At 44.9% G+C, this 12,819-nt stretch overlaps 1 protein-coding gene across 3 annotated transcripts in view; it reads right to left on the bottom strand.

Moving 5' to 3' along the window:
* Nucleotides 1-12,284, bottom strand: part of TDRP (testis development related protein) — a 62,008-nt gene extending 49,724 nt beyond the window's left edge. For all 3 annotated transcript variants that reach the window (XR_012513348.1, XR_012513347.1, XM_039461176.2), the window contains exon 1: nucleotides 12,028-12,284. Coding sequence is in view for 1 of the 3 variants with exons in the window: in XM_039461176.2 (XP_039317110.1) it covers nucleotides 12,028-12,138 (111 nt within the window). In the remaining 2 variants the exon portion in view is untranslated. The remainder of the gene's footprint in view (nucleotides 1-12,027) is intronic.
* Between the last annotated feature and the right edge of the window lie 535 nt (nucleotides 12,285-12,819).

The raw sequence follows: 12,819 nt of genomic DNA, 5'->3' as shown, positions 1-12,819 counted from the left end.
AAAATACAACCAAGCTGTTACTCCGAATTCTTCGGTATTAAGCTAACAAATGAAGCCTATACTCCTTAATGGGATTTTCCAGTTCTCCCCTGTACTGCCCTCCTGTGTCACTTCCACTGCTTCATTTTCTGTCCCCCTCCCCCGATTATAAGTAAAAAGGGCTGTGATACAGTTTGTGGCTATAGCAGAACAAAACAAATAAAAGACATGGCATCTATTTCTTTTTCTCCTAAGTCCAGGAGAGCAGTCAGGTGTTCAACGGTGTCAGAAATCCTCTATAAGTAGAGGGTAGGTGGATGTACACCAGTTCTCTTCTCTCACAATGTACTAGTGCTTCTCACTTGCTAATTTTCCAGAGAACTATTTATCTCCAACAGTAAGACTTCTACCGGGAAACTCATTAATACAAAACTCAAGCATGGCAAAAATTAAAAGTATACTGTCATGTTTACTGTATTGGAATTTCCACCAAAACACAATTTTTTTTTTTTTTTTTTTTTTTGAGACGGAGTTTTGCTCTTGTTATCCAGGCTGGAGTGCAATGGTGCGATCTCGGCTCACCGCAACCTCTACCTCCTGGGTTCAGGCAATTCTCCTGCCTCAGCCTCCTGAGTAGCTGGGATTACAGGCACGCAGGCACCACCATGCCCAGCTAATTTTTTGTATTTTTTTTTAGTAGAGACGGGGTTTCACCATGTTGACCAGGATGGTCTCAATCTCTTGACCTTGTGATCCACCCGCCTCGGCCTCCCAAAGTGCTGGGATTACAGGCGTGAACCATCGCGCCCGGCAAAACACAATTTTATCAGTGCTTTCAAAAGGCACTGATCTAGTTATTTATTTTTTTTTTTGAGACGGAGTTTCACTCTTGTTCCCCAGGCTGGAGTGCAATGGCGCCATCTCGGCTCACCGCAACCTCCGCCTCCTGGGTTCAGGCAATTCTCCTGCCTCAGCCTCCTGAGTAGCTGGGATTACAGGCACGCAGGCACCACCATGCCCAGCTAATTTTTTGTATTTTTTAGTAGAGACGGGGTTTCACCATGTTGACCAGGATGGTCTCGATCTCTTAACCTCGTGATCCGCCCGCCTCGGCCTCCCAAAGTGCTGGGATTACAGGCTTGAGCCACCGCGCCCAGCTTAGTTATTTTTCAATTAAAAAAAAAAAAGAATATTTGGAAAACGAAGAAAAATGGTATCACAAATTTATCGTAACATATAAGGTAAGAATAATGCAACAAAGAATATAAACCCAGAGAAACTTGGATTCAAATTCCTACTGGTGGCTGCCAACACACATAACTTACAAGGTTACAACTTTAATCAAGTTATTTAACTTCTCTATGTTCCTTGAATGTAAAATATAATTTAATCTCATTCACAGTAGTTATGTCGTATAAAGTGCCACAAACAGTCAATTAGCAAATACTGAATTATTGCTGTTAGGAAAAACACAGGCCAGGGTTCCTGCAAGCCCCTGGTAACAACTTTCCATCAAAAATCAATGCATAACCTTGTTTTGATTTAATACCTGCCGTGGATTCACTCACAACAGACTCAGGCGCTAGCCCTGTAACTCGTAACTGAGCCATCTCTAACACAGGTGTTCCCTCCGTAGGAAGCGCCAAGCCTTCTTATGCTTGGCAACACTAGACAGCACGTCAGCACTACACTTGCGGGCTATGATAAACAGTGAAATCACAAGCAAGCACACAAACGGGAAAATAAGGTAGCTCTCAACAGACTGCACGAAGGATACACGCCTCAGCGGGGAAGGAACTTGCTGGGTGGTAAGTGTTTGCTCTCTGCAAGTCTGTGGACAACTTTGAAGGCACTGTGAGTAATGATTGGGAGATTACAAATAAATATTAGCAAGTAGTTGAATTTGCAAATATGGAATCCACAAATAATGAAGATGAACTGTAACTAATTTTGGGCTATTGTGAGAGGCTGCAACAGCTATAAAGCACCAACTCTAATGCCCAGCACCTGGCAAGCACCAGCATCATCATCCAGGGTTCCATCCTCTAAATCAAGACACGCTCTGACTAAAAACAAAACAACACACTGAGTAAAAAGCATTCCTCTCTGTACACAACAGCAGCTGTCATAAAAGGACTCAAGTTGTCTTTCAAACGCTGGCACTAGTATCTGCCACTTCATTTATAATGTTTTTGTAAATATTGTACTTCCAACTGAAAGATTATAAAGCTACATCATGGTTTGAATACACATTTATTATTATCTTGAAAAAAGCCACACCTAAAGCAGATGTGGCTTTTTTCAAGATATTAATAAATGTGCTTTTATTAATAGCACATTTATTAACTGCTAATAAATAGCAAGGCTTCTCCTTAGATTCAAACTTGTCTGTGGGTTGCGCACACACTCGCCCGGTTCCCAAGTCTTTGGGAGCAGCTGCACCACCCTAGCTCATGGGTCCCTCCCTTTCTACACAAAGCCAAGGTGAGAGCAGGCAGTTTTCCCTCACAGCAGCCCCCACGAGACGCCCAAAGCAGAAACTGTGGTTCGCCTAGTTATGTGCAGCACCAAGACAGAACCCCAACTAAGGTGAAGTGGAGGATCAGATAAAGCAAACATAAAACAACTTCCCTGCTCTGAACAGACAGAAAGACAAAAGAAGGTGTTCCTGGTCTGTGGTCTGCATTTGACTCACTCTGAAATAACAGGTAAAACCCCCTGAGCTTCAGTCTTCGGCTTTTAATTCCTGAGGCAAGGCTGACAAGCCCTACACGTGCATCCACTCCCCAAATGCAGGCATAAAGCCAAGTTGTCCATTCCTGCCAACAGGTGATCTAGAAAAAGCTGAAGACAGACTGTAGTGTTTCCCATCATATGGACAAGTGCCCACCTGAGGCAAATCTGAGCACAATGAGGTGGACCCACCAGCCCTGGCTCAGCAAGCTAGGCTCCACGTTCAGTAACATTCAGTTTTCAAGACACTGATTGACTCACATAGGGAAACCCACAGCGTAACTCAAATGTGGTAAGAATGGCAGCTTTTAGACATTCTAAGTCATGCCACCTTAAGCTCTAGCAAAAACCAATGAAAGTACATCTTATCAATTAGGGTTTTAAACTCTCAGGAATAAAAATTTCAACCCATTATTAACATTTACAGGTGAACACTATACAGAGTAATATGCTAGGGCCTGGGAGGCAGATGCTTAGTCCCTCATCATTCTGCCCTTCAGTGGCTTACTAAAAAGATACAGTCAAGACACCTGGAATTTACCTAGCTAACTGCTTGAGGAGTTTCACAGGCCCAAGCAAGTAAAAGAATCCACCACATCTTTAGCGAGCTGATCTGAGTCTGAAAGAAGATTCTAGAGCTGTGCTTTCCTAATCAGTTTGCATTCCCTAAAAACAGCTACTGAGGACCTGAAATAGGGCCAGTAGAAATGAGTTTTTCATTATTCAAATTTCAAATTAAAAACATTCCATTTCAGTTATTGAAAACTTTTAAGTATGTCTGAAACAACTGAGATAAGGTAACCTACTTTTTCAGTTATATATTTTATAAACTCTAAATACTGGTCAAGTATTTCTGAAGAAAATTTAGCATCCAGTTTGATACATATTTATTAATATCTTTTGCTGCTAAATGTAAAATACATTTCAGACTGAGTATGAACAAAATGTAAAGGATCTCAGTAATAATTTTATATTAACTATTGATATAATTTGCTGAATATAGCAAATTTAAAATATTGCATTAAAACTTTTTAATGTGGCCACTAAAAAATGTTTGCCATATTTCCGTGGATGAAAGCACCACGCTGTTCCACAGGCAGGAGCTCCCCAAGCAACCGTTAAGAGGAGCCAGTTGAATCCGGAGCTCATGAGCAGCACCTAGGATTCTCCTTCCCTTCCGTAATATGATAACTGACCCTTCCTGCTTCCTCTCAAGTAATCACCCACGTAGATTTGATTAAAGTACTCAGCTGACTGAATATCTGACTCAGCTCATATGAGCGCCCAACTAGACTAACCCTACAAGTATCTGTTTACCCAAGAATGAATCTGCATGGAGTTCAACTCCCCTAAGGCTGGAAAATTCCTGCTCCCCCTCCAGACTGCAGAGTTCCTGCCCTGACTCAAATGAGCAGCTCCCATTGGGTGCCGTAAGGTGGAAACCCCACACCAGGTACACTCCTCTCACAGGCACTGCTGAGACCCACGTGTGGGCCTCGCTCCCTTCCTGGCCTTAGGGGATACAGCAGTGAGTATTCAGCCTAGAATGAGACAGCCCTCCAGAGAAGCTCGTGTTGTCCAAATGCCCGACATACAAGAAGTGCTCAAATGCGGTTGTCCCAGACCCTCCTGCCTGCACAGCACCCCACCGTCCAGAGCAAGGGATACCAGAAGGTCAAATCCTAAGTCAGTAAAAGACACTAACTATTTCTATTCTTTTTTTAATTTTCAGATGGAGTTTCGCTCTGGCGCGATCTCAGCTCACTGCAACCTCCACCTCCTGACTTCAGGCAATTCTCCTGCCTCAGCCTCCTGAGTAGCTGGGATTACAGGCACAAGCCACCATGCCCAGCTAATTTTTTGTATTTTTAGTAGAGACGGGGTTTCACCATGTTGACCAGGATGGTCTCGATCTCTTGACCTCATGATCCACCCGTCTCGGCCTCCCAAAGTGCTGGGATTACAGGCATGAGCCACCGCGTCCAGCCCACTATTTCTATTCTTTAACAAGACCTACTCTTTCTTCTTTTAGTGTGTCTGCCAGAGAAAATTATTAAGGGCTGGAGATGGATGATTTCATTTAGTTTTCACTATTTCATTTCAACCCAGGGGCAGGACAGTCTGGTTTGCAGATGCTGGCCATAAGGACCACAAGGTTTTTAGAAGTCTTCATTAGGCAAGTAAACAAGAATTTGCCAGGGTTTGAGAAGTAGGACTCCTTTAAGGTCGAATGCTAAATTAGCGTCCTATCAGTCTCACAACTACCTGAAACAGAAGAGGACATTTCCCAGAAGAGATGGGCCTAACTAACTTCAGCTGTCACCTGACTCCAAGTTGCAAACCCTGCCTCCTCGTAAAGATAGGATCAGGTTGGCAATTTTGTCTTGAAAACATGAATACAATGGGTTGCATCTACTTGGCTATATGAAAGACAAATTTCTTTCATCTTCACAGTCTGTGCCTGTGATATGTCACATCCTAGCTAAGTACTCCTTCATAATAAAATTATTTTCTTCCTCTTCCAATATTATTAAGTTTTCTCGGTTGGGAAGAGGTTTTGTTTTTAAAACAAAATGTCTGCGACATTTCACTACTGATAAAGCTTCTGCAGCATTGTTAAAACAGGGAGATTCAATCAAAGCTATCTCAATAGGGTAGAGAAGTTTTGTTCAGCTCCCGATAGGCTAAGACAGCTGTGATTTGCAGCCAACCACAAAGGGGTTTTGGGATGGAAAGTGACCAAGAGAACACTTCCAGGGTAGGGGATTCTTGCTACAGGTGGGCCAAGCACTCAGACATCAAGGCCTGGGGATCAGGAACTCAATCAGACATCCAGCCAGGTTCTCACTGTAGGGACTTCTCCTGAAGCTGGGCAGGACAAAAGAGGTCCTGACTAAAGCTGGGTCAGGGAGAGTCTGTCAGCAGCTGTGTGACCTTCCCAGCCCCTCCCACTTTGCACCCAGTTTCTCCATGTGTCACATGGTAGCACCAATCCATATCAAGGGCTTATTCAACAGGGGCTAAGCACAGCCTCACTAAACACTAGTGATAGCTCTACTTATCCTAATTTTACAGTTTGGCTAGGTCAAGTGGCTTAACAAAAGGCAGAGATAGGGTGTAGATCCAATCAAGGCTCACCAGAAACCAAGTCCGAATCTAAACTACCTGACCATATTTTCATGCAAATACAATTATCTTGCCTAGAGTTTCATACATTCAGTGACATGGTAACAGGACTGATGAAGAAGTCTTTAGAGGGCTTATAAACCTTTAAGAAGCTACTGAATATCAATAAGAGAAAGGCAAATTAAAATCACATTAAGACACAACTTTTCTCTCCATCAGATCTAAAATCCTGAAGACATGATGAGCATCACATCACACTGGTAAGAGTGTGGTGAGAAACATTCGCATATGCTGCTAGCTGGAATGTAAATCAGGACGGCCTCTTTAGGAGAGCAATTTGGAAACCTCCATCAAAACCACAAATGCATGTTCCCTTGGACTGCTCTACTTCTAGATATGTGAAATGACTATGCTGCAGGCCTGTAACAGAAAAAGAAATAACCCCTAAAGGCATCAATAGGGAATTAGTTTTTTAAATCTGTACTTAAAAACCTGTATATCCATGTAAGGAAATGGGAATTAGTTTTTTAAATCTGTACTTAAAAACCTGTATATCCATGTAAGGAAATGCAACCGCTGTGAACTGAATGTCTGTGTCCCCAGAACTCACATCCCCTCATGTGATGGCATTTGCAGGCGGTGTCTGAGAGGCGATCGGGGTGAGATGAAGCCGAGAGTGGGACCCCTATGATGAGATGAGTGTCCTAATATGGGAGTAAGAAGCTAGAGCTCCCTTTGCCTTGGGAGGAGGCAGTGTGAAGGCAGCACCCTCTGCAAACCAGGAAGCAGCCCCTCACCAAGAAAGAAGCACCCTGATCTTAGACTTCCAGCTTCTGAACTGGAGAAAAAAATGTTTGCTGTTGAATCCACCCAGTTTATCCTATTCTGTTATAGCGGCCTGTATGAACTAAGACGACTGTTCAACATTTAACGCACAAATACACATGAAAGAAAGAAGAAGCTCTTCGTGTATTGATAAGGGCTACCACTTATTGCAAGTGGGAAAAGACAGGTGTGAAGGCATTTACATACTGCAGGTTAATGTCTGCATAAGAAAACGGTGAATATTTGCTTTTATTTTTAAGAGAAATAATGGAAAACAGTTAACAAAATGTTAGCTTTACAGACAAGGAGAGAAAGGCCTCTGCCTCCCCACATACCTGCCCTCCAGTAGAACATCAGGCCTTTTCTGGAATTGAGAGTGCTAATCAGTACCATCTATTGCATTTATTCCACTCCTTTCTTCCCAGACACCACTAAAGCACACATCACAGAGCCTCTCAGTGCCATACAAGAGTGACTTTGTGTCATCTAAACTAAGGTTCACTATTCCTTGGGTCTTCCCATCTCCAAGCATGATTTTAAAACACCTGAAATAGTCCTTGATTTTTCTTCCTTTTTTTCTTTGCAATGTCTACAGAATATGTCTAAGGCTTTTAAATTTTTAACTGAACATATGTCAAAGATTCTCTGAGTTTTGTTTAGAAAGCCATTAGTTAAGGCTAGCCAAATCCCTATGCAATCCAGTTTAGAGGCAACAGATGAACTCGTCTACACTGTCTGTGTTAGACCCATCTAAACCATCTATCCATGTTGAACAGGTCTCTGCACTTCTTTATCTACTATTTGCATAAAACTTTGAGGGGCACAGGTTAAAAAATGGCTCAGCAACCTTTATATACACCGTAAGAGGCCCAACGAAATAAATTTTGTCACAGCAATTTAATATCATTTAATGTCACACAGCCTTAAAATGGATTTTTTCCAGCTGGCAGTGCTGGAACAGGAAGCACTCCATGAGACACTTATTATGAAGGAAACAACTCAAGGTAGAGAAAAATGTGAGTAGTGAGACAGTAAATCTTTGTTTCTGAACATACACTATGTACCTGCATAATTGCTTATAGACACACAAAAGAGCTTAACAACGTTTCCCATTAGAAAGGGGGAAGAATTTAAGACCTAACAATCTCAAGAAATATTTTCATTAGCAGTTTTTTTTTTTTAAAGTAACATTAGATTCATTAAAACTTGTGTCTCCTTGTTGAAGGACTGCAGTGAATGATTGTCCTCATAAACATCATGGTTATATTTTAATACAAAAGTGTACTTATGACCAAAAAAAGGCCAATAGCCTAAACAGATGCTCAGAAATTTAGTTTCTAAAATGTTAAAATCGGCCGGGCGCGGTGGCTCAAGCCTGTAATCCCAGCACTTTGGGAGGCCGAGGCGGGTGGATCACGAGGTCGAGAGATCGAGACCATCCTGGTCAACAAGGTGAAATCTCGTCTCTACTAAAAATACAAAAAGTTAGCTGGGCATGGTGGTGCGTGCCTGTAATCCCAGCTACTCAGGAGGCTGAGACAGGAGAATTGCCTGAACCGAGGAGGTGGAGGTTGCAGTGAGCCGAGGTCGCGCCATTGCACTCCAGCCTGGGTAACAGGAGCGAAACTCCGTCTCAAAAAAAAAAAAAAAAAAAAAAAAAAAGTTAAAATTATTTTAGTAATAGTTAAATGTCCTTTAAGTCCAAGTAATTTTGAATGCTTCACATTTCAAATCTATTAGAACCTAACATTATCTACTTTTTCACTTAAAAAAAAAATAGCTGTGTAACCTGATTTTCAAGAAAGGCAACAGGACAGGTATGATTGCAAACAGAATACCTTTCTAGAATCAGGCAGGATGTGCTCTCAACCTGTACGTTCAATATCACACTGACTGAAAAATTTGGAGGGTAGGACAAAAGACCAAGAATGAAACAGAATTGAGAATTTCTAATACGACAGTGAATTTAACAGATTCATTAAATCCTATTTGCGTATTAATTCCTACTTCTCTCAACTTCAAAATTTTATAGGCAGAAGTTTTATGATAGACTTTTCATGAATTTTAAAATTTAATTCTAAGACAAGTTAGCTTTTCCATAAAGATCAGTCCTCTTGAAGAAATTAACTAAATTTAGAATGACTACCCTGTCACAATTAACAAACATTTTCTCTATTTTTATACAGCAATGTTTTTTCAACACAAACTTTAGATACCCGTAATAACGTAACATAAAAACCACAGTCAAGATTCACAACTAGCAGATAACTGAGAAAATCCTGGGTACAGTGATGATTTTTTAAATATAATACCAAAGGCATATCCATGAAAGAAATAATTCATAAGAGAAGCTTCACGAAAATTAAAAACTTTTGCTCTGAAAAAGACACTGTCAAGAGAATGTGAAGTCAAGCCACAGACAGAAAATCTTTGTAAAACATATACATATAAAGGACCAGTAGCCAAAACATACAAAGAACTCTTAAAACTCAACAATGAGAAATCAAACCACCTAATTTAAAAATGGGGCAAAAGATCTGAACAGACACCTCACCAAAAAAGAGACACTGATAATAAGTATACATCTGAAAAGATGCTCAATACATTCCTCATCGAGGAAACACAATTCAAGACAAGGAGACACCACCACACACCTACTAGGGTGGACAAAATCTAGATACTGACAGCACCAAATGCTGACAAGGATGTACAGCAACAGTAACTCTCATTCCTGGCCCATGGGAGTGCAAACTGGTGCAGCCACTTTGGAAGACAGTTTGGCAGTTTCTTATAAACACTCTCATCATGCAATCCAGCAATCACACTCCTAGCTATCTACCCAAGTAAGTTGAAAACTTACATTCACACAAAAACCAGCCCCTGATGCTTACAGCTGGTACATGAATAAACTGATGTTGGTTGAGTGAAAGCAACCAACATGTCCCCAGAGGGTGAAGAGATAAACTGTGGTACAGCCAGACAGTGGAGTACCATTCAGCACTAGAAATAAATGAGCTACAAGCCATGAAAAGACATGAAGGAAACTTAAATGCATCTTTCTAAACGAGAGAAGCGAACCTGAAAAGGCTACACACTGAGTGAATGCGACCAAATGACATTCTGGAAAACAAACTATGGGGACAGTACAAAGATCAGTGGTTGCCAGGGGTTCCGGGAAGGGAGGACACAAAGAAGGTCTCTAGGGCAGCAAAACTCCTCTAATGGTGGACACAGTCAGTACACATACCAAAGGGTGCACAACACTGAGCAGCTCGAGCCCTCCCAGGTGAGAACCATGAGCCCCGTGCAGGTCCACAGATTGTAACAAACGCACCACTCTGTGGGGGTGTTGATAGTGGGGGGCCCGGGATCCATGAGAACTCTCTGTACTTTCTCCTCAAATTTGCTAATTTAAAAAAAAAAAGTTTTTGTGGAGATGAGGTCTTGTTATGTTGTCCAGGCAGATCTCCAACTTCTGGGCTCAAGTGATCTGCCAGCCTCAGCCTCCCAAAGTACTGGGATCACAGGTGTAAGCTACCACACCTGGCCTGAAAAATAAAGTCTATTAAAGTCCCTCCCTCCCCCACAACACACACTTTAGAAGTATAGATGACAATTCTATAAACAGAAAATCAGAAAAGGAACTTTAAGTAGGCGCTGCCAGTGACTGAATCTAGGTGGAGTATATGAGGGTGTTCAATCTCCTATTCTACTTTTCTGTATGTTAGAAATTTTTCAAAATAAGAACTTATGGCCAGGCCTGGTAGCTCAGACCTGTGGATCCCAGTACTTTGGGAGGCTGAGGCAGGCAGATCACTTGAGCCCAGGAGTTCAAGATCTGCCTGGATAACATAACAAAACCCCATCTCCACAAAAACGTTTATTGTTTTTTTATTAGCCAGGTGAGGTGGTGCGCACCTGTAGTCCCAGCTATTCCAGAGGCTGAGGGGGGAGAATCAGTTGAGCCCAGGCTGTCAGCCTGTGCCACTGCACTCCAGCCTAGTAGGTAAGACCCTGTCTCAAAATAATATTTAAAAGTAACAACTTAAGAGAAAAAAGTGGGTTTAAGGATTCATTAAGAGAAATGGGAGAAGAACACAGGAAGGCTCATTTTAAAATTCTCAAGGCTCTATCCAGAAACAATAAATAATACGGCTCATCTTTGAACAGCATTAGTTATATAGCTTTTGCAGTTAACTCTATGGCCACATATAAATTCTCATCATTACATTCAAGAGAGCGGCTGTTTAGAATAGCTGTAACATTTTGAAATTTAAAAAAAAAAAAAAAAAAGGTCGGTAAGCACTATTTCTCAAAGACAAGTTCAGATAGTAACCATATTTAAACGTTTAACATAATCAACTCCATTTTCCAAGAGGTGGGAACGGAATTTAACTTCTATAGGAAATGTCTACCAAGAAGAAACAACTCCAGTCCCTAAGAAAAACTCTTCGGCTCAGAAACTATTTCCAAGTCCCCGGAAAAAAAGATATAAAGCCTTAGCTTCCATTCGACCTCAATGGCATCAGGAAGATGCCAAACGTTTAAGAGAAAAAGATATTTTATGACCCTCATTTAAAAAAGAAAGAAAAGCTTGATTTCTGACCTGAATTTCACGTACATGAAAAGGAGCGAGGGGAGGGGGTGCCCACATGTAAGGCACACAGGGCGCACCTGGGAGCCCTTTTAATTAAAAAAATTCTAGACATACCAAACATATCTCCACACTCGTCAGGCAAAGGCCTTTCGGTTTTCAGTATAAGTGACTTCTGCCAGATTCCTTCAGAAAAACCAGGGATTTACAAAAACACTTGTTATGCAAACAAATACTTAGCCCACTTAACATTGAGCTGCGGTCGTTCAAAGCTGCTTAGTGTCCACGAGGAGGCCGTCCGGGCGCGCAATGATTCAGGCCTTCTCGGCCAGCTCCGCCAGGGACGCCAGCACCCGGCGTGGACCTCTGCCTCCCGGGCCCACGGGGCCCACGGGGCCCACGGGGCCCACGACGCCCACTCTGCGGGGTGCGCACCCCGCGTCCCCGCTCTCCCGGGACTGCGCCCCCCAAGTAACACGCGTGGGGGCACTGGGGCCCCTCACCAGCGGCGAGGACTCCGGCAGCCTGGCCAGTAACGCGGGGAGGGAGTCCACGCGGACCACAGGGGCAACTCAGCCCCGGACCAGCCTCGGGTCAAGTTCTCCCACTCCGCACTCGGGCACCTAGCGGGCCGCACCCCGGAGCTACGCAGCCCCAGCCTGACCTGCGCGCCCAAACTGTGCCGCCACCTACCCGCACCTACAGCTGCGCGCCCCCCACCTGCGCGCCCCCGGCCTACCCGCAGCCCCCACCTGCGCGCCCCCTCTCACCTGCGCCTGGGCGGCGGCGGCGGCGGCTGCCTGTGGCGGTCCCCCCCGCAGGCCGTCCTCATCCTCGGGAGGCTCGTCCAGCAGCACCCGGCCCCGGCCCAGCTTCCACATGCTCGGGCGGGCTCCGGCGTCCCTGCGTCCGTGCGTCGGGCTGTGAGCCCCCGTCCCTCCCGGCCGCCGGACGCTCTGCCTGCGGCTCCTGCGGGAGGCGGGCCCAGTGGGCCGGGCGGGGCGGGGCGGCGGGCGGGGCGCCCCCAGAACCAGGCCCGCCCCCAAACCCCCTTCCCCAAACCAGGCCCGCCCCAAACCTTCCCCAGAACCAGACCCGCCCCCGAGCCCTCCCCAGAACAAGTCTCGCCCCCAACCCCCCCTTCCCCAAACCAGGCCCGCCCCCAAACCCTCCCCAGAACCAGGCCCGCCCCCACACCCCAGATCCAGGACCAGGCCCGCCCCCACACCCTCCCCAGAACCAGAACCAGGCCCGCCCCCAAACCCTCCCCAGAACCAGGCCCGCCCCCAAACCCTCCCCAGATCCAGGCCCGCCCCCAAACCCTCCCCAGAACCAGAACCAGGCCCGCCCCCAAACCCTCCCCAGATCCAGGCCCGCCCCCACACCCCAGAACCAGAACCAGGCCCGCCCCCACACCCCAGAACCAGATCCAGGCCCGCCCCCACACCCCAGAACCAGAACCAGGCCCGCCCCCAAACCCTCCCCAGGACCAGGCCCGCCCCCAAACCCTCCCCAGATCCAGGCCCTCCTCCAACACCCCCCCACCAACCAGACCCGCCCCC

This window comes from Saimiri boliviensis, chromosome 13 (assembly GCF_048565385.1).
Source record: "Saimiri boliviensis isolate mSaiBol1 chromosome 13, mSaiBol1.pri, whole genome shotgun sequence".
NCBI classification, from domain to species: domain Eukaryota; kingdom Metazoa; phylum Chordata; class Mammalia; order Primates; family Cebidae; genus Saimiri; species Saimiri boliviensis.
The sequence above is the reverse complement of the archived record's forward strand: the minus strand, read 5'-3'. Positions and strand labels throughout refer to the sequence as shown.